This window comes from Aquarana catesbeiana, linkage group LG08, assembly GCF_042186555.1.
Source record: "Aquarana catesbeiana isolate 2022-GZ linkage group LG08, ASM4218655v1, whole genome shotgun sequence".
Classification (NCBI taxonomy): Eukaryota; Metazoa; Chordata; class Amphibia; order Anura; family Ranidae; genus Aquarana; species Aquarana catesbeiana.
Window position 1 is genome coordinate 233449083 of NC_133331.1, and position 22106 is coordinate 233471188.

The 22106-nt window shown below is 37.7% G+C and overlaps 1 protein-coding gene across 1 annotated transcript in view; it reads left to right on the forward strand.

Moving 5' to 3' along the window:
* Window positions 1-21823, forward strand: part of CXCL12 (C-X-C motif chemokine ligand 12) — a 143726-nt gene extending 121903 nt beyond the window's left edge. The window contains exon 4 of the mRNA XM_073596957.1: window positions 13228-21823. Within this exon, the coding sequence (XP_073453058.1) occupies window positions 13228-13243 (16 nt within the window). The 3' untranslated portion in view covers window positions 13244-21823. The remainder of the gene's footprint in view (window positions 1-13227) is intronic.
* Window positions 21824-22106: the final 283 nt, after the last annotated feature.

The window sequence follows — 22106 nt, forward strand, 5'->3', positions numbered from 1 at the left end:
ACAATTTTTTTTTTTACAATATAATATGTAATGTTTTAAATGTATCCCTTGGTTTTTAATAACTCTTAATTCTTTACTATCAAATATGCCTTCATAATTTTTACATATCAATTGCATAGCGCACAAATGACTGTGCACAAGTAAACATTAGCTAGAATGTTGGTAGCTATTTTGTACATAGCATACTCATTAATAACAACAGTGTAGAGATGCCATTATGAGCTGAGTGTGAGAGACAAGTATTTTGAATGATTTAAATCTTAGGGATTTTTGTAAGGCTCATTAATGCAGCGTGTTAGCTATGTGCATGTCATAGGATAGATGGATCATGGTATAGAATGTATATACAGTGGGTAAAATAAGTATTGAACACATCACCATTTTTCTAGGTAAATGTATTTCTAAAGGTGCTATTGACATGAAAATTTCACCACACATCAGCACCAGCCAATGCAATCCATACATACAAAGAAATCAAAACAAATAAGTTAACAATTTAGGTTATGTGTAATAAAATGGAATGACACAGGGGAAAAGTATTAAACATGCTTACTGAAATGTATTTAATACTTGATACAAAATCATTTGTTGGGAATGACAGTTTCAAGATGCCTCCTGTCTGGAGAAACTAGTCGCATGCATGTGGTTTTGGCCATTCTTCTACACAAACAGTCTTCAAATCTTGAAGGTTCCGTGGTCCTCTTCTATGAACTCTGATCTTAAATGGTTTGTAAAGGCAGAAGGTTTTTTGTCTTAATGCATTCCACGCATTAAGATAAAAAGCCTTCTTTGTACAGCAGCGCCCCTCAGCCCCCCTAATACTTACCTGAGCCCATCTAGATCCAGCAATGTTGCAATGGTGTCCTGGCTGTGCGGGGCTCCCCTCCTCATTGGCTGAGACAGAAGCGCTGCGCCATTGGCTCCCGCGCTGTCAATCAAAGTCAGTCAGCCAATGATAAGAGAAAGAGGGCGGGGTCAGGCTATGGCTCCATGTCTGAATGGACGTAGGAAGCTGTGGCTCAGCTCAGTGCTCCATAGCAAGCTGCTTTCTGTGGGGACATTTAACAGGAAGGAGGGGCCAGGAGCACTGAAGAGGGACCCGGGAAGAGGAGGATCTGGGCTGCTTTGTGCAAAACCACTGCACAGAGCAGGTAAGTATAACATGTTTGTTATTTTTACATTTAAAAAAAAGGAGACTTTAATATCACTTTAAGTTCTTTCCATAGATTTTCTATTGGATTCAAGTCAGATGATTGGCTGGGCCATTCTAGCAGCTTTATTTTATTTCTTTGAAACCAATTGAGTTTCTTTGGCTTTGTGTTTGGGATCATTGTCTTGCTGAGTTGTCCACCCTCATTTCAGCTTCATCATCCTGGTAGATGCCAGCAGATTTTTATAATGAATGTACATTTTCCATTCATCCTTCCTTCAATGACATGAAGTTTGCCAGAACCGTATGCTGAAAAACAGCCCCACACCTTGATTTCCCACCTCCAAACTTCACTGTTAGTATGGTGTTTTTGGGGTGATGCACGGTGCCACTTGACCTCCAAACATTATGTGTATTATGGCATCCAAAAGAGTTCAATTTTCATCTCATCTGACCAGACTATATTCTCCCAGTATTACACAGGCTTGTCTAAATGTTGTGCAGCAAACTTTAAACATACTTTTTCTTCAGCAATGAAGTCTTGCTTGGTGAGTGTGCATACAGGCCATGATGGTTGAGTACAGTACTTACTGTTTTCTTTGAAACAATTGTACCTGCTAATTCTAGGTCTTTCTGAAGCTCTCCACAAGTGGCCCTTTGCTCTTGGAAAACTCTTCTGATAATTCTTTTCACTCCTCTGTCAGAAATTATGTTCTTTCCACTTCTGGATTATGGCTCCAAAAGTGCTCACTGGAGCTTTCAGAAGTTTAGAAATCTCTGTAACCAATACCATCAATATGTTTTGCAACAATAAGGTTGTGAAGGTCTTGAGAGAGCTCTTTGCTTTTACCCATCATGAGATGTTTCTTGTGTGACACCTTGGTAATTAGACACCTTTTTTATAGCCCATCAGTTGAGACTGAACTAGCTGATATTAATTTGCACTGACAAGTAGATTGGTTTCTAATTACCAATATATTTTAGCTTCTGTCTTCCCTTTCCATGCCTTTTTGCACCTCCCTTTCTTCACGTGTTCAGATCTTTTTCCATGTATCATTCCATTTTATTACACATAACTTAATTTCTGAACTTATTTGTTTTGGTTTCTTTGTATGTATGAATTGCATTGGTTGTTATCAACATGTGTTAAAAATTTCATGTCAATAGCACCTTTAGAAATATATTTATCTAGAAAAATGGTGACATGTTCATTACTTATTTTACCCACTGTATATGTTATGTAGTTAGTACTGTATCCCAAAAATATCTAGGGTTGTCTGACTGGGTACACCTATAGAGGTTAGAAGAGAAAAGAAAGGAAAAAGAGGGAGGAGAGGTTTTACCCCTTTCATGACCAGAGCATTTTTGTAACACTGAGCTACTTTAACTGTCATTTGCCTAGTCATGCAACACTGTACGCAAATAAATTTAGATAATTTTTTCACGCAAATATAGCTTTCTTTTGGTGGTAAGTGATTACCACAGGGTTTTTTATTTATTATTATAAAAATGAAAAAAGACAGAAAATGTTGAAAAAAAAATGATATTTTCTATTTTCTGTTATAAAATATATTCAAAATCAAATTTCTTCATACATTTAGGCCAAAATGTATTCTGCTACATGTCTTTGGTAAAAAATCCCAATAAGTGTGTATTAATTGGTTTGGTATATTAATTGGTTTGTCTACAACAAGCGATGGTGTATATATATATATATATATATATATATATATATATATATATATATATATATATTGATCAGGCCTGATTTGTCTACAACAAGCGATGGTGTATATATATATATATATATATATATATATATATATATATATATATATTGATCAGGCCTGATGTATTGATGACCTCATTTCTTAAGGCCCCAAAATTCCAGAGCAGCACAAATACTCCACAAATGACTCCTTTTGAAAATCAGACAGTCTGAGGCATTTAATAAGAGGCATGGCGAGTTTTTTGAAGCTGTAATTTTTTGTCAAAATTTTGGGGAAAATGAAGAAACATTTGTTTGTTTTTTTATGTTTTTTTTTAACCACTTCAATACAGGGTATTTTCATCCCCTTTCTGCCCAGGCCAATTTTCAGCTTTCAGCACTGTAACATTTTGAATGACAATTGCGTGGTCATGCAACTCTGTACCCAATTTTTTTTCCCACAAATAGAGCTTTCTTTTGGTGGTATTTAATCACCTCAGCAGTTTTTATTTTTTGCGCTATAAACAAAAAAGAGAGACAATTTTGAAAAAAACACAATATTTTTTACTTTTTGCTATAATAAATATCCCAATTGTTAAAAAAAAACAAAACGCATTTTTTCCTCAGTTTAGGCCGATATGTATTCTTCCATATATTTTTGGTAAAAAAAAACGCAATAAGCGTATATTGATTGGTTTGCGCAAAAGTTATAGTGCCTACAAAATAGGTTATTGATTTATGGAGTTTTTATTATTATTTTTTTTTTTTACTAGCAATGGCGGTGATCTGTGATCATGACATGGCGGCAGACAGATCGGATACTTTTGACACTATTTTGGGACCATTGACATCTATACAGTGATCAGTGCTATAAATATGCACTGGTTACTGTATAAATGTCACTGGCAGGGAAGGAGTTAACACTAGGGGGCGATCCAGGGGTTAGATGTGTTACCTAGGGAATGATTCTAACTGTTGGAGATGGGGCTGACTGGGGGAGGAGACCAATCGGTGTTCCTATATACTAGGAACACACGATCTGTCTCCCCTCCCCTGACAGGACATGGGTCTGTGTGTTTACACACACAGATCCACGTTTCTGCTTTGTCACAAGCGCATCAGCTCCTCAGTGACGCGGCGGCTCATGCGAGCCCCCTATACCGCCGGGAAGTCAAGGACGTCATATGACACCCACCCAGGATGGGAGATCCCATCTGCGGACGTCATATTACTATTAAGCAGGTATTGAAGTGGTTACATATATACTGTCACCAGTACACTATAGCATCATCATATGACTGGTGTGGTGGTGATCAGGGATACTAACTGCTGACAGGATGTAAAAAAAAAAAAAAAAAAAATTATTATTAAGTACTCAGCCAAATGTCCAGCACCATCTGACTGGTAAGAGTCATATCTGTAGCTGCTTTCCAAAATAACCAGGGCGCATACATAGGTTGAGCTATTACATGATTACAAAATATTATTTCAAATAGCAGTATGGGTGGCATATGTTAGTTCATTAGGAGTATAGCACTGCCAAAGCGTTATAACCAATGCATCACACAGGACAGCGATCATGAAGTTCTGTAATTTGTGTCATTTACATTCTGCAATGCCAGGAATCACTCTATTTATTTAATTAAATGTCATCTTTTTTTTTACGTTATAACAGACTTTTTATTTGCAGGATTGTACATAATACATGGAAAGCATTGGTACACATGTTTAGCATCATGCAGAAGACATTCCGTACACAAAGAACATAATACACATATATTTCAATCATATAGTTAGTTCTTTAGGTTCTGATATAATCCGTACACTAACACACCCATACCTAGTAAGTATCAGGATAAACACCATTTATGTGCATATCGTAGACTCTTGTAACCATCTATCCCATATTCTGTTATATTTATTTGGACAAGCTCTGTTAATATAAAGGAATTTTTTATATGGAAGGGTTGTGTTAATGTCTCTTTTCCAGTCCACCAATTGAGGGGGTTCGGATCTCATCCATTGTCTGGCAATAATTTTCCTAGCAGAGAATACAGTTTCATGTAGGAATATTAGTGTGAATTTATCTAGTACATCTGGAAAAATCCCCATAGGCATTGCTTTGGGTCAAGGGTCAAAGGGGACCCCATGCTATCATGCAAGAAGGTAACTATTTGCTTCCAGTAGTCTTGTATCTTATGACAAGACCATATAAGGTGAAAGAATGTGCCTGTTTCAGTTCCACACATTGGACATGTGGTGGATTGACTTCTTTTATATCTAGCTACCCTAACAGGAGTGAGGTATGCACGATGAAGTATAAAGATCTGGGACAGTCTGTCTGAAAGTTTGTGTGAAACCAACTTGCATGTTTCCAAGGCCTCCTCCCACTCTTCATCCTCCATCCCCCCAACCTCCCTCTCCCATCTTGGTTTCAACGTGTAAGCTAATTTTGCAGAGGTAGGGGCGGATAACATGTTGTAAAAACAGGAAATGAGTTTTTTTGAGTCTGTATCCTTGACTATGGCTATAATGGAGTTAGGGGTGGGCTGTGGAAGACCCTGTGAAAACTGCGTTTGGATCGCATGACGGATCTGGCGATAACAAAAAACATTTGATTCGGAATCTGGAACTCCATCTTAAGTGCCTCAAACGTTTTAAAAGTTCCGTTTGTGAACAGATGGTGTAAATAGTATATGCCCTTGGCTGCCCATAAATCTGAGTTCTGGATTCCGTTAAGTTCCTGCAGCTTGTTATTATGCCAAAGTGGTGTATAGTCATTAAATGGTGGTGTCTCTAATTTAGAAGAAGCCAATTCCCATATGCATCTATAATGATATAGCAAAGAATGTCTATAATCTTTTGACTGTGTTCCCTACACCCACTGCTATCCCGTTTATTGGATCCCCAGTATACTGAACCCAACGGGGGCTCAGCAGAATAAGAAAGCGTTCCTTGTCAGTTTTGTCAATGTGAAATAGTTGGGATAGCTGTGACGCAATATAATAATGGTTAAAATCAGGTAGTGCTGTTCCACCCATGTCCGTTGAATTTTTAAGTGTTTGCCATGAAAGTTTGTGTCTAGATTTTCCCCATATAAATGGTTTAAGTAGTGTTTCTAACAGTTTAAAATACTTGAGGGGTAGATATACTGGAGTATGCCATAAGACATACAGTACCTTATGCAGTAGTACCATCTTCATTAAATTGACCCGACCCCATATTCCCAAAGGGAGGCGGGACCAGACCTGGATCTTAGATTTAATTAGGGAGAATAATGGTTCGATATTCAAGGAAATATAGTCTACTGGATTCTTGGATATTTTAAGGCCAAGGTATTTTATTATATCTACCCGTTGAAGGGGTAAATTAGACTGTGATTCTGTAGGTGGAAAACTATCAATTGGTAATATCTGTGACTTTCCCCAATTAATCCTCAAGCCTGAGAATTTCCCAAATTGCTCAATTACGTTAAGAGCTGTGTGTAGAGATAGGCCAGGGTCTGCTAGGTAGAGGAGAGTGTCATCTGCATAGAGGCTAATTTTCTCGGTAAGGGATCCGAAATGTCAAACCTATTATCTCCTGGTTAGTACGGAAGGACACGGCGAGGGGTTCCAATGCCAGAGCATAGAGCAAAGGCGAGAGCGAGCATCCCTGCCTCGTACCTCTGCTTAGGCCAAATTCCCGAGAGGGGCATCCATTGGCCACCACTCGGGCAGTTGGTTGCTGATATAACAGTTGCACCCATCTGATAAATTTGGGCCCAAATCCGTATCCCTCCATGCATCTCCATAGATATCTCTATTCAACCGAATCAAATGCCTTGGCTGTATCTAATGTTACTATCACTCTTGTGCCCACATTATCATACTTGGCCTGGAGATTAATAAATAACTTCCTTAAATTAAAGGAAGTGTTACGGCCAGGCATAAACCATGACTGATCCACATGTATAAGGGATAGTATTACTTGATTTAGACGTTTGGAGAGTACTTTGGCTAATATTTTGACATCTACTTGGAGTAAAGATATGGGGCGGTACGACTCAGGGTATCCTAAATCTTTCCCTGGTTTGGGTATAAGTACTATCGTGGCCTCTCTCATGGATGCAGATAGTGTTGAGGTTTCGAACATATTGTTATACAGAGTCAGCAGTTTGGGTGTAAGTATCTCAGAAAAGTGTGCATAAAATTCAATGGGCAAACCATCAGACCCCGGGGATTTGGACCTAGCAAAGTCTGCAATAGCAATCTTTATTTCCTCCACCATGAGGGGTGCCTCAAGAAGAATTAAATGTCATCTTTAGTCTCTGGAGCACATACAGTATCTCACAAAAGTGAGTGCACCCCTCACATTTTTGTAAATATTTTATTATATCTTTTCATGTGACAACACTGAAGAAATGACACTTTGCTACAATGTAAAGTAGTAAGTGTACAGCTTGTATAACAGTGTAAATTTGTTGTCCCCTCAAATTAACTCAACACACAGCCATTAATGTCTAAACCACTGGCAGTAAAAGTGAATATACCCCTAAGTGAAAATATCCAAATTGGGCCCAATTAGCCATTTTACCTCCCCGGTGTTATGTGACTAGTTAGTGTTACAAGGTCTCAGGTGTGAATGGGGAGCAGATGTGTTAAATTTGGTGTTATTGCTCTCCCTCATACTGGTCACTGGAAGTTCAACATAGCACCTCATGGCACAAAACTCTCTGAGCATCTGAAAAAAAGAATTGTTACTCTACATAAAGATGGCTTAGGCTATAAGAAGATTGCCAGGACCCTGAAACTGAGCTGCAGTATGGTAGCCGAGACCACACAATGGTTTAACAAGACAGGTTCCTCTCTGAACAGGCCTCGCCATCGTCGACCAAAGAAGTTGAGTGCACATGCTCAGCGTCATATCCAGAGGTTGTCTTTGGAAAATAGACATATGAATGCTGCCAGCATTGCTGCAGAGGTGGAAGGTCAGCCTGTCAGTGCTCAGACCATATGCCGCACACTGTATCAATTTTGTCTGCATGGCTGTCATCTCAGAAGGAAGCCTCTTCTAATAATGATGCACAAGAAAGCCCGCAAAAAGTTTGCTGAAGACAAGCAGAATAAGGACATGAATTACTGAAACCATGCCCTGTGGTCCGATGAGACCAAGATAAACTTATTTGGTTCAGATGGTGTCAAGCGTGTGTGGTGGCAACCAGGTGAGAAGTACAAAGACAAGTGTGTCTTGCCTACAGTCAAGCATGGTGGTGAGAGTGTCATGGTCTAGGGCTGCATGAGTGCTGTCGGGACTGGGGAGCTACAGTTCATTGAGGGAACCATGAATGCCAACATGTACTGTGACATACTGAAGCAGAGCATGATCCCCTCCCTTTGGAGACTGCGCTGCAGGGCAGTATTCCAACAGGATAACAACCCTAAACACACCTCTAAGACAACCACTGCCTTGCTAAAGAAGATGAGGATAAAGGTGATGGACTGGCCAAGCATGTCTCCAGACCTAAACCCTATTGAGCATCTGTGAGGCATCCTCAAACGGAAGGTGGAAGAGAGCAAGGTCTCTAACATCCACCCGCTCCGTGATGTCGTCATGGATTAGTGGAAGAGGACTCCAGTGGCAACCTGTGAAGCTCTGGTGAACTCCATGCCCAAGAGCGTTAAGAAAAATAATGGTGGCCACAAAAACTATTGACACTTTGGGCCTAATTTGGACATTTTCACTTAGGGGTGTACTCACTTTTGTTGCCAGCAGTTTAGACATTAATGGCTGTGTGTTTGAGTTATTTTGAGGGGGCAGCAAATTTACACTGTTATACAAGCTGTACACCATCTACTTTACATTGTAGTAAAGTGTCATTTCTTCAGTGTCGTCACACGAAAAGATATAATACAATATTTACAAAAATGTGAGGGGTGTACTCACTTTTGTGAGATACTGTATTACTGCACAGCAGACAGTGGTACTTGTTTACTTTGCCGGATACAGCACATGACTGTCCAATATACCACAGCATCCCTGCACATGCAGAGCATGAGGAATACAGTCAAACTTGCCAGGACTTGCTGCCTTTTCAGGTTTTTTCTGCTGAGAAAGGGGCTGGGCTGGGGCCATAGACAGAGATATTTCCCTTGCATCATTTTAGCTATGTGACCAAGAAAGGTGCTGGGCTGGGGCTGTCAATAAACTGTGGGATTAAGCATTCCTGTTACTCCTTTAGCTGCACATGCCCCTTTCTTAAAAGGGAACTGTAAAACTTGCCAGCGCTGCTTACATTTTTATTGACAGCTAACGTCTGTTTTGGGTGGGAGTAACTAGGGTTTTTTTTCACAAACCATTTGCGGTCCTGGTGGCCTCTGACGCACACACAGGGGCAGCTGCACCTCCTGCCCTTCTTTATTCAATGTTTTTAACCCAGAGATGGGCACTTACTTTAGAGTCCAAGTCCAATTCTCAATTTTAAATCATATGGCAGATGCAACCATACCTACATATTATGTTCTTATTATCCAATAGATGCAACAAAACTTTTACCATTTTACCTAAAATATAAACCCCCTTTCTGGCAGGAATTATGAACTATGGATTGCTTTCTATATGTAGGTGTGAAAATTAGCTGTTCACTGTTTTACAAGCCGACCTCAATGCACTGTTTAATTGGGCAACTGTGTAGCAAATGAGGTTTAATGTTGATAAATGTAAAGTTATGCACTTGGGGCTAAGAATATGCATGCATCATACCTGCTAGGGGGGAGTACAACTGGGGGAATCCATAGTGGAGAATGATCTGGGGGTTTTGGTAGATCATAAGCTTAATAATAGCATGCAATGCCAAGCTGTGGTTTCCAAAGCAAGCAAAGTCCTTTTTTGTATTAGGAGAGGTATGGACTCCAGAGAGAAAGAGATATAATTTTGCCCCTGTACAAATTATTAGTAAGACCTCATATGTAATATGCAGTTCAGTTTTGGGCACCAGTTCTCAAAAAGGATAACGGAAAACTGGAGAAAGTGCAGAGAAGGGCAACCACACTGATAAGAGGCATGGAGGAGCTCAGCTATGAGGAAAGATTAGAGGAACTGAATTTATTCTCTCTTGAGAAGAGAATATTAGGGGGCATATGATCAACATGTATAAATACATAAGTGGTCCATATAACTTGTGTTGAGTTATTCACTTTAAGGTCATCACAGAGGACAAGGGGGCACTCTTTACATCTAGAGGAAAAAAGGTTTAATCTTCAAATATGGAAAGGTTTCTTCACAATGAGAGCTGTGAAAATGTGGAATAGATGCGCTCCAGAGGTGGTTCTGGCAAGCTCAGTAGCCTGGACTCTTTCCTTGACCTACATAATATAACTGGGTACTAATATTTACAGCTCAAGGCATGGATAGTAGTGGCGGTGTTCTCAGCCGCACATGAGGATGACAGCTGTCAAAATGCCTGGTGGACATCGGGAGAGGGGGTGTGCATGGCACACTTCCAGGGACTTCACCCTCTTTTTCAAATGCATGGACAGTGAAGGGAAGTGATGGACTTATAAAGCTAAAAGGCAAGGAAGGGGAGGAATATGGGAGGGGAAGGAAGGAGAAAGCCGAGCTGCTGCATAGAGCCAGAAGGTTGGGAGAGGAAGGAAAGTGTGAGAAAATCACAGAAGACATAGCTGAGCCGTTAACCCCCGGCTTTGCAAACTGCCAATATCAGGAAATTTTATGTCACTATTGGAGACAGGGAGTGAGAGATAAAAATACAAAACGCATAAAACAAAATTGCTACACTGTAAATACAAGGATCAAGTATTACACCAGATGAAAGACTTGAATATACATGGATAAAATATTACATCAAAATAAAAGACTTGGATAAAAAGATATATGCAATGCAAATTATATTACCATTAATATTACTAGAAAATATATTGATATAGACTTAAAAATGGGTATACTGTATATTAGGAATACTGATGTACCCTGTATATAAGACAAATATATAATAAAAACAGTGCAGGATAAAAATCAATATGTCTAGAAAATATATGCACTTATGTAAACAGGAAAAAAGAAAAAAATGCATAACAGCAGCTGGAATTATTTACCAAAATTGAAAAATGTATAAGAACAAACAAGGGAACCAGGTGCTCACTACAAAATAGTACACACCTTAAGTTCTTCATAAAGACCTCCTGGTGACAGAGTTTTAGGATGATAAATCAAAAAGTTTCTTTGTGGCAGAAGATATGAAACCTCTTTGCTGCAGATTCACAGGGGGGAATTTGTTCCAAAACCCAAACCGTAAGGCCACTGGTGGAGCAATCATGTATTAGAAATGACAGGGAACACCATGATCAGTGCTGCCTTCCTCATTGAGTCTCTTGTGTTCACCAAAACATACCCAAACTGTACAGATAGTAGAGGAGACCGCAGTGACATGAGTGGCAGTATACAACAAAATCCGTGAAACAGGATTATTTTTGAGGATCTTGAGTGACTCTGCACTTCTCCTAGGAGCGCACTTTTTGGATTTGCAATTAGCATACTGCTGTTTTCTGGTGCTGCCACAATAGTGTTTGTTGATATACAGTATATGGTTTGTAAGTGAAAAGGCCAATAGCTGATCACGTACTACAGTATATGTGTACATTATAATATATAATATAATATATACGCCCTTATGGAATAAAGTGAGCTTTACCCTAATTTTTTTTTATCTAAGAGTATGTTCACATACAACTTGCATATTTTAAAAGAAGAAGTTAATCTGTGTTAGTGTGGTCAACTTTCATCCTCTGGCCATTCAGATGTACAGGACACTGTGCAGACACACAGCATGCCTGTATTGGGTAGTTTGTTCAGCCACCACACACCCCAGCCAATCACATCCTTTCTCTGGCACACACTCCCTCCCAATCACAGTCTGCCTCATGAACATGCTCCTTGCTCAAGCACAGCCTGCATCTTGCCTCAGGTTGAGCAGACTATGGAATACAGGCACATTGTGTCCTGTAACTCCACCCCTCACTATCAGGAAGATAAAATGAATGGTCATATGACAGAACATGTTAACCTTGTAAAAAAAGGCAACAAAGATCATTTCTGAAACTAAAAAAAAGCAGTTATGGTGCCTGAATGGTTATAACTGTATTAGAAAGTGTCTATAACATTGTATGTTCAATACTAGTTTGGCTGAGCACATCTCCATCACTATAAAATGGAATTACATACTGGCCCATTAACTCGTTGTCAAAGTTGCTCATAGTGAAGAAAACAGCATGGATTGGAGGGGGACTCTGCACTGTGAAAGTTTATTGGTAGGCACAGGCATGCGCATGGGGTGTGCCAGGTGTGCCTTGGCATACCGTAATCACCTTGTGCGGTGCAGATTCACCCTGCTGTCTGGGATCCCTCTCCTTCTCTCCCACTTGCTGCTGGGGTGGATCATTTCAGAATGGGGAGTTTCAAGATGTCATTTACCAGCCCATTCCTTTTCTGAATCAACACACTCTGTTCATTCATAACAGAAGCATAGTAAACTGGGTTTACTATGCTTCCGTTGTGAATGACCAGGAAGGCACTCAGCACAGAGCACTCTGCAGAGGTTGCAGAGAAAGTGACTGGGGTAACTCTGTTCTTAGTCTCTTTCTCTGTCTCAAAAGTGAGATGTCATGGGTCTCCTTGGACCCCTGATATTTCATCAAAGCCCCACCCCCAAATAAATAAAATGGTAAAAATAATAATAATAATAATAAATAAATAAAAAATAAAAACACTGACACTATCTACTGCCACCAATCTCTGCCCAACTGACACCATCTACTCCTCACTGACACCAACCTCTGCCCTACTGACACCGTCCACTGCTGTACTCCATGTTTTAATACATACATAAAACATAAAATGTTTGTTTACATGTATAAGAGTGTGTGTATATACAATATATATATATATATATATATATATATATATATATATATATATATATATATATATATACACACACACACACACACACACACACACACACACACACACACACACACACACACACACGTGTGCGTGTTTAACCTTTAGGTGCACACCCTAATGTAATAGGTTATGCACACCTATGTTGGTAAGACATGTAAAAAACCCTTTACCAGTTCCATGAGCAAGTTGGTTTCCATTACCAGCCAATTAGTCAACAGCAAATAAATGATCTGATAGGCCTGATTCTAGGTTTAGATAAACCCAGTGACTCATCAGTACCTGACAGTTTTCCTTCACAAATTTAAATCTGTGGTTTAAAAATAGTAAGTTTGGCACATGTTTAAGGATTTAGGTTATAGATGAGTGTAAGACAATATGTTTCTGATCAAATATCTCTCTTTATCAACAGGAAACGGAAACACTAACTTTTCAGTTCAGATGTTGGAAAAAAGAATGCATAATGAAACTGGCTTTCTGGTGGTGATCACTACTAGCGACTCATCCACAGTATTCTGAATGCAAAATGTATTCCAAACCATAATGTGTTTCTGTGTAGAAAAAGAAACATTATGCTTGTTATAGTTATGGCACTGATGGCAAAATGGACAGCTGCAGTGGGGTGTTTTTCACCAATGCACTTATGCCTTCTATAGAGGTTTATTGTAGGAGGCAGACTTTGGCAGGTATCACATCAATACCAATGAATACTTACAAGTGACAAATGCAATTTGACTTGGTTTTTATCATGTATCCCCTGCTTCTACCCACTGAAATTAAGGTATGCGGTAGAAAGATTACCTTTGTTCACTGCTGAGGACAATATTACACTTCTAAACTGTGTTATTTTTAAGCTATTATTTTACTTTTCAGGATTATGGCCGGTTTTAATTATAATACCACAATGTCATAGCAATCACAAACTAGTTGAGTACTGTCTGTGAAACTTTTTTACATTTTCAAAGCAAGCTTGCAGGGTAGTCTACCCTTTGTGTATCAGTACTGCTTGAACTTAGAAGAAGGGGCCAGATCTCCCTGCAAATAAAAAGTAAAATGGACAATACCCAACTGTGTTGTTGCAAATTCACTACAATCACCTTAAAGTAATTGTAAAGGCTCGTTTAAAAAAAAAAAAAAAAGAGCACATTGCAACCCCGATCCTCCTCTTCTCAGGTCCCTCTGCTCCTAGCCCCTCCCTCCTTTGAGTGCCCCTCAGCCAGCAGCTTGCCACAGTGGGCACCCAAGCCGAGTCAGAACTCCGTGCATCCAGACACAGAGCCCTGACCTTGCCCCACCCCCTCTCTCCCCCGATTGGCTGACTGACTTTGATTGACAGCCGCAGAAGCCAATGGCGTCATTGCTCTGTCTCAGCCAATCGCGAGCAGTGTCCTGGATGGCTGAGGGGATCGTGTACATCGCTGGAGAGAGAAGGGGCTCAGGTAGGTAATTAGGGAGGTGCTGGGGAGGCTGCTAAACACTAAAGGTTTTTTATATCTTAATGCATAGAATGCATTAAGATAAAAAACCTTCTGCCTTTACAACTCCTTTAAGCAGCCACAGACTACTATCACATACAGAATCAAAATGTCAAAAATAATTATAAAGTCACACACTGGTATTGAAATAAACATTGTTTTACTGTTGTCAATATAAAGGGAAAGTTAAATTTGCACACAACATGCTCATATACTTAAAGTTATTTTGTTAAATGTTTTAGAGTACACTCAGATAATCCAGAAACAGGTTTAGATAATTTTAGATAAACATTAGCTGACAAATGTTCTCTACAGATATTAGGAAATGGTCTTCAAATATGGCCAAAAAATCTAATCTTAGAGAATCTTGTCTGAACGCTTTTGTTTTCCCCAGATAATTTGATGACCAAGGTAACTGCAGTGCTCTCCCCATGTTCATCCTCATAGGCATATACATAAAAGGTGGCATTAAGCAACCATTCATGTTTAGAAATACACTAAATGGCACTAAATATCTGACAGTTGTGCCTGTATTTTTAGCGCTCTTTAGTGTCTATGGCCAGTTTTAGTCTTTAAGTCTTCAAAGAGTCCCACACTTCACACTGCTTTATGTCTGGGCACTGATGAAAATTATGAAACCATGTGAAATTGATTGTTCTAGACAACATTATTCTTGACTCTGACACAGTTGGCAGTAACATGTTGCATTAATCTGTGAATTGCTGTGACTCTATGCACTCATTTATTAATGACATTTACCTTTAAAGCAATTCCTAATAGTGATATGTATGCAAATGATAAATTTCTTCTTATTTATTATTACATGGCAAAAGATTACTTCATGAAAAAGATTTATTACATCTGGATTAGTGATTTTTACAGGATATTGTTAACTAATAAAATGTCAAATGTTGCAGTAAGCCACTTTTAGAAAAAAAAGTTTGTAGTCGCATAACTTTATTGAATTAATGATATTATTATGTATCTATAAATTTCTTTATTACATTTTACATTATTTCATTTATAATAATTTCTTCATACAGTCATATGAAACAATGAACATATTTGAATAGGCAAGCATTGAATCTTGACTCAAATAGTACCTGCAGATAAAGATGATATACTTAAACAAGTTCCGCATAAAATTGACACGTGTATTAATTTTCATGATCTAAATTAACAAAAATTCAGATTTGTCATATGTAGAAAATAATTACAGCCCTACATTTACCACCAATTCAAATAAATTAAACCAGATCATGCAAAGAAACCCACAAACATCTTGCAGATAAAGGAATTTTTATGAAGAAGTGATCAAAAATGTTGATCTCAGAGGCAGTTATACAAATGCTTACACAAAAGTATTTCTGCTAAAGAGGGCAAAACCAGCTTCCGAAGCCAAGGGTGTATATATTTTTTCCACAGTACACTATTACATTTATTGATATTTTTGTTGAGTAAAACATTTTTCTTGTGATCTTATTCAAGTTTTTCACCTTTATCTATAGACACTAAATACAGATCTAATGTTTGCTTGTGTTCATGTATACTAAAAAAGTCATCAATAGTGATATACTTAATTTTTCACATGAATTTATTTACTTGCAGAACCAAGCTGTCCAGCAAACGTTGAGTGTGACAGCTGTCCGGACAAACTATACACTGCCAACAAAATGTAAACATTGATATTAAAAGGTAGCCATATTATTATAGTAAACTAAAAAGAGGAATGCAACATTTAAAAAAAGTCTGTTTATATAGTGATTGCTTTTTTTACATGTATTAACCCATCACAGTGGCCACAATACAATATTCTTTGCAATAATAGTATTTAACGTTAAGTCCAAACTGACACCTTTGTGGTTGATTTACACTGGAGAGTGCAAAATCTAGTGCAGCTCTACATAGAAACCAATCAGCTTCCAGGTTTTTTTGTCAAAGCTTAACTGAACAAGCCGAATTTAGAAGCTGATTTGCACTCTCCAGTTTTAGTTAATCAACCCCTTTGTGTTGTTGCAACATTTGGTAAAACCCTGATTTTATTCTGTATTACTGCAACATATGGTAACGCACAAAACGTGAAAAAAACTTTTAAATGACACCCCTAGTCACCATAGCAGACCTGCATTTGGCACACCATAATGCACATGTGCAAAGCATCTGTGCATTGTGGTGTGCTAGAAAAATAAAGGGCAAGTGCATTGACATTCCAATCAAAATAAATGCTTTGCCTTATCTCAAAACACATTATTGCATAATATCACGTTATCATGAGTATAGTAACACACAAAGGTCTAAATCTGGTCTTTAGAAAGTCACGTATGCATTTTCGCACCCTGTCTCTAACGCCAAATGCACAGTACCTACATTTGGCTTTGCAAAATCACAATCATTACTAAGCTACACACAGACATGCAGGCATAAACTAACTCAATCTATCCAAAACAGATCACCACACACCAATGTGGAGACCCCTGAGTGCACTGCAGAGAAAAAATAGATTGTTCAGGATGTATTTTCCTGGGTATTCCTGTTATTCCTTACAGATAAGACTGCACAGGGTTTCAATATGTTCATTCAACTACTGCAATTACTGTATACTGGTTTACTTCACAATTGTTCTACAGAACAATTTTTCAGTAGTTTTTTTCTGCTCATTTTATTATGTCAGTAATGTCAAACACAGACCTAAGTTAAATCTGGCTTTTTTTATCTTAGAAATAAGGACATTTCACAAATGATGTGTTTCTTCCAAAAATAATTCCAGGTTAAAGGCATGTTCACCTAAAACTGTATTCTGTTTGATCAGCTGCTAGATTATTGAAAGTTCTAAGGGACTCTAAAGTAGAAATCTTTACACATCATATGTATTGAGCTGTGTTGCTCAACATAGGCCCAATGCAAGAAACAAGCCAAAATTCATTGTTACCATTATGCTCAGTTATGTTGGATTTGTGTGAGCTGGATATCTTCCATCATGCTTAAGGTGCATTTTGGGAATAAGTGCCCCGAAAGCTTGTCCTGAAAAATTGTATGTTAGTGCAAATAAAAAAAATATCACGGACAGTACTCAATTGTTTCTGGGAGCTGGATAGAAATGGAACATGTTGCATTTAAGTTCACTGCATCATGCTGCAATGCATTACAACACACCACAATGTATGTTATGGAAGGAAAATAATGTATTTTGGCTCCTGGTGTGAACCTGTATATCAAGGCAATATGTTAAAAAGTACAAATTACTGCAATGTGTTAAAAAAAAACAAATTTCAATACACATCAACTCAAGTGATTTTAGAATGCATTATTGATCTCAGAAGCATTTTAATCCTTTCCCAAATGCAAGCTGAATGCACGTGAAAGCACGCCACGTTTTTTAACGACACAAGTTTAAAGTCCGAACACACGGGCTTTGAACATGGCTCACTGTGTTCTCACCATACCCCTTGCTGGCTTCTAAATAGGAGTGTGAATCAACCTGTGCCATGGATGTGAGGAGAGGGAAGAAGACATTTTAAAAGTCAGCTTCTACCCACAACTGTGGATGCAGTTTTGGTTGGAAATAAAGCCACAACCCTGTATGATGTTTAAATTATATATTATTTATCCTTCTTATATTGTTCTCCCCATTAAAAATTCACAATGCAAAACACATGCCTGACTGTCCTCCTTTTCACATGTGTACAATAATAGTGACACATACTAATCAAATGCTTAAGTATTAAAAGTAAAATAAAAAAATCTATAAAAGATTTGTGCAACTAGGATGCACATAACATTAGCAGTGGCATTATTTTAAACTATTTAAACTTAAAATGTAAGTGTAGGCAAACTGTACAAGACACATATGAAAATACATACATATGAACTGTTTTGCCTGTCAAATCTGTTCAGCTAGTTTTATTCTAGATTTCACTGCAATCTATTCAGTACAGCTTGATCAAGGCAGTGGTAGACATGAGCAAACTTAACTGATTTTACGTCGCCCAGATTTCTATAACATTGACAAATTTTTCAGCCAAATTGTGTATATAGGAAAAATGCATTGAAGTTAATTGGGAAGAAAAAGTTAAGGCAGTTTATAGGGAATTTCTCCATTTGCAGTCAAATTTGAGAAAAATCCATGATACGTTAGTTATGTGTTCCCATTCACACAGCATATCTAAAAATATTTCCTGCCTTTCCAGGTGTTTCTTTGGAGCTAGCCCTAGGCAGACTGCAAGCTACTCTGAACAATTTGAAATGAGAGGAAACTTATTGACCTATTTATATTCCTTACAACACTAAATTTGCCAGAAAGATACACATTATATAGCGTTTTACAATCAGGAGTTTTAATATAAGTTTTCAATAACCTGTGCAACAAGGTAATTTATTGGAATTGTATTCCAATGAATCAATACTGTGATTAGTAAAACTATTTTTGCCAGATTAAAAAAAAATATATAGTTTTTGGGATAGACGAGGTTAAAATATGGTAAATGCTAAATTTTGTCCTGAAATTCTAACCCTTCTCTACTGAGGTACAGTTGTATTATTTTTGGCCTCTCTTGCAATGAAGGAAGGAGAGCCTAACAATGACTTTACAAGCTGTTACCAATGCACAAGTGAACACTGTGATTTTGTAGTTTCCGCTTTACACCAGACATGTGCAGTTTTAAAAATGGTTCTTCTTATGGGGTGCACAAGGCAGCTTATGAAAGTTCTACCAGTTAGTGCTACAAATTTCCCGCCTCATTATTACCCTTACCTCTCAGAATTCCTTCCACTGTAGACACTGAGGAAAGACTAAAATAATGCATATTTTGATATGTCAATACCTTATCTCAGTACCTTGACTGCAGAAGGTAATTGGTAAGCCAAGGTGAGGATCGTGTTTCATTCTGAGCTTAGAAAGTACTACCTGAGACAGCATTCTCACCCAATCCAGTGAGAAGAATCATCCTGGATATTTAAAACATTTTTTTGTTGTTTTGGATAGAATGGGAAAAGTTTATAACCTCTAATATTTTTTAATTTTAGCCAGAGCTCCATTAGAGCCTTATTAGCCTCCATTAGATCCCTTCACTTACTGTCCAGATGTTGGATGACCAGGTGGTGTTTTGTGGATATCCATATCCAAAATGATCTAATATACCTAAAGCAATGTACATTTTATTTTAGTTTTTACCACCACAGCATACTTACCAATACATTATAGTTTGATGTAAGGACATCTTAAGCTCCATATAAATAGATGTCCAAAAGGGACACTCATTATGTGCTCTAGTCCCTTCCCCAAGCACCCCCTTCCCTTTTCCCAGAAACTGAATAAGATCAATGGCTCAATAAATACAAATTCCAAGTGAAGCTACCACTTCTCTAAACATTTTATCTCTTAAAAATAAAAGGTGCCCACAGTGCCTATTACAACTAACACTGCAGGATGTATACCTTTTTGCCTGCTTTTCCTGCATACATTTGAAATCTAGACATGCGTGGTCACCAAATCATTCTTGCTGGATGCAGAGCTGTATACAAAAGCACCCTTAAATAGCTTCATTTAATATCCATGAATGTGAGGAAACAATGTGGGCAGAATCTTGTTTTTTGTCAATTATTTGTTTTAAACAGTTACACTGTTAGCACATGTTAGTGGTCCTTATAACCCGGATTACATACAGTATACGGCAAGCCTTTCCTTTTCAAACCCCTCTGAGTGCTTCTTGGCAGAATTCAGCACATATTACACAATGATCATTCTTATACAAATCAATAGCAGGTCAGGGGTTTTCAAAGCCAAATCTAAAGCTTTTTTTCCCATAATTTGAAAATCAAGTAGTAAAGGTTCTCATTATGAGAGGGAAATGTGCTGTGTAGAATAAAAATATACTTTCACAGAAATATTTACTTTGGCCTTAGAATTCCCTTAACAGTTATTGCTGGCTGCAAAATTAAACACAGCATCTCATTCTCTGACAGATAGCATCAGATCAATTCATAAAAGATCCAGGTACTATTTAACAACGCCACACTATGTACCATTTGCCAAAAACTATACTGAACATAATTTAGGATATGATTTCTGAAAGAAATTTAATTGATCCACTGCTATATTTTCACCCTCTTTACTGTTGAAACAAGAACCCAGTAAATGGTATTCAGGTAGAAAATAATGTAAGCAGAAAAACATTCCCACTATATAAGTACCTGACAAAAAAAACCCAGATATGTCAAACTTCAACAGCAACAAATTACATTACCGATAAGAGTCAAATGAGTGCATCAATTTACTGTAAAGTTAATCATAAGGATGGCCCCAAAATTATACCTCTTATTCCAGCATGTGCAGGGATACCTAATATATGTTACTTAGTCGTTGCTCTCATGTGCGTGTGCGTGAAGTTATATTTCCCATAATTTGAACAATCTGACACTTGACCATTCTGTAGACAATTATAAAAATATTTGTCTTATTTGTTTTCCACAAGGAAAATTTTAGACCTTGCTTCCACAGTGTAAATATCAGTAATTGCCTATTCATTTTGTTCATTCTCCTGGTGGAAATTCATCAACATTTTGTTCTTAAATTAAGTATATCAGAGATTTGAATCACTTTTCTAATGGCCAAAATATAATTGCACCTAAGTCCAATATTGTAAAAAGACACTTAGAACTTTTATAGAATTACTGGACTGCAACCTTTAATTTTACTGGGCCAGCGACAATTTCCTTGGCTGTTTATTTCAGACGTATTCAAGTGTGTTTGCATACCCACCCATTTACACTAGATGTAACAAGTTCAAAATATTAAAGTGGAATTCCGACTAACCCTAACCCTCCCCTAAGGGGATAGTTTTAAGAGTAGTTAGGATAAAGCTTGAATTTTATTTTATTCAGTTTCTGTTCCTTCACTGTCCAATCACAGGCTGGGATAAGTAAGGTCACCAGGCTGGCTGTCTAATCAGGCTGTATAGCTCTCAGTCCTTTTTTGTTTTTTCTTGTGATGGCAAAATAGCTCTTATGTACGGTATGTATGTATGTATGAATGTATGCATTTCAAATGTGTTCTTAGATGTTGGCTGGAGTGTTCCTTTAAATAACCTGCTGACTGACTCCAGCTGATCTTCACATGGTTATTCTCTCTGAATGTGTTACATTTCCCATCATAAAAGTAAACCCATCCTGTCGCACATTGCGTAGTCTATACTTGTACACAAGCATGTAAGCATAGACATGTGTAATTGCAATCAGGCATTGCTCTTTATGTTCCTGCTTACATTGCTGCAAAGAAATCACAGGCAAAAAATCATTTTGCCTGCTTTGTTGCTGAATTCTTTCATGCATTAGATTTCCCACATAATGTGAACTAAATCCCGGGTAACATGAAGGCAGCTCCCATTTATGCATGTCTGTTCTGCATATTTTCTTTTTTTTTGTAGCCTGTCTTAAAATTATTTACCATTTACTACAAATATATATTTTTATATTTTTTTCTGCACAGTTATACATGTGTATTAACATTATGCCAATAAAATAGTGTTTTGTAACCTACGATCTTATGGTCATTTTTGTCTGAAAAAGGCTTAAAGTAAGTTAAAAAAGTGTTGTGGTAATGTATATATTGTGTGAGAAAAGCATGTATTGCAATATCTGCAAACCAAGCATTCCTGTTTTCAAGAAGAGATTGATTGCAGCATTTAGGGAGTGCAGAATCCTATAAGGGACCCTTCAATATCTTTAAAAGACTAAAATGTCACAATATATATATATATATATATATATATATATACACATACTGGCGGTCATTTACTATAGTGCCGCAGCGCTAATTAGC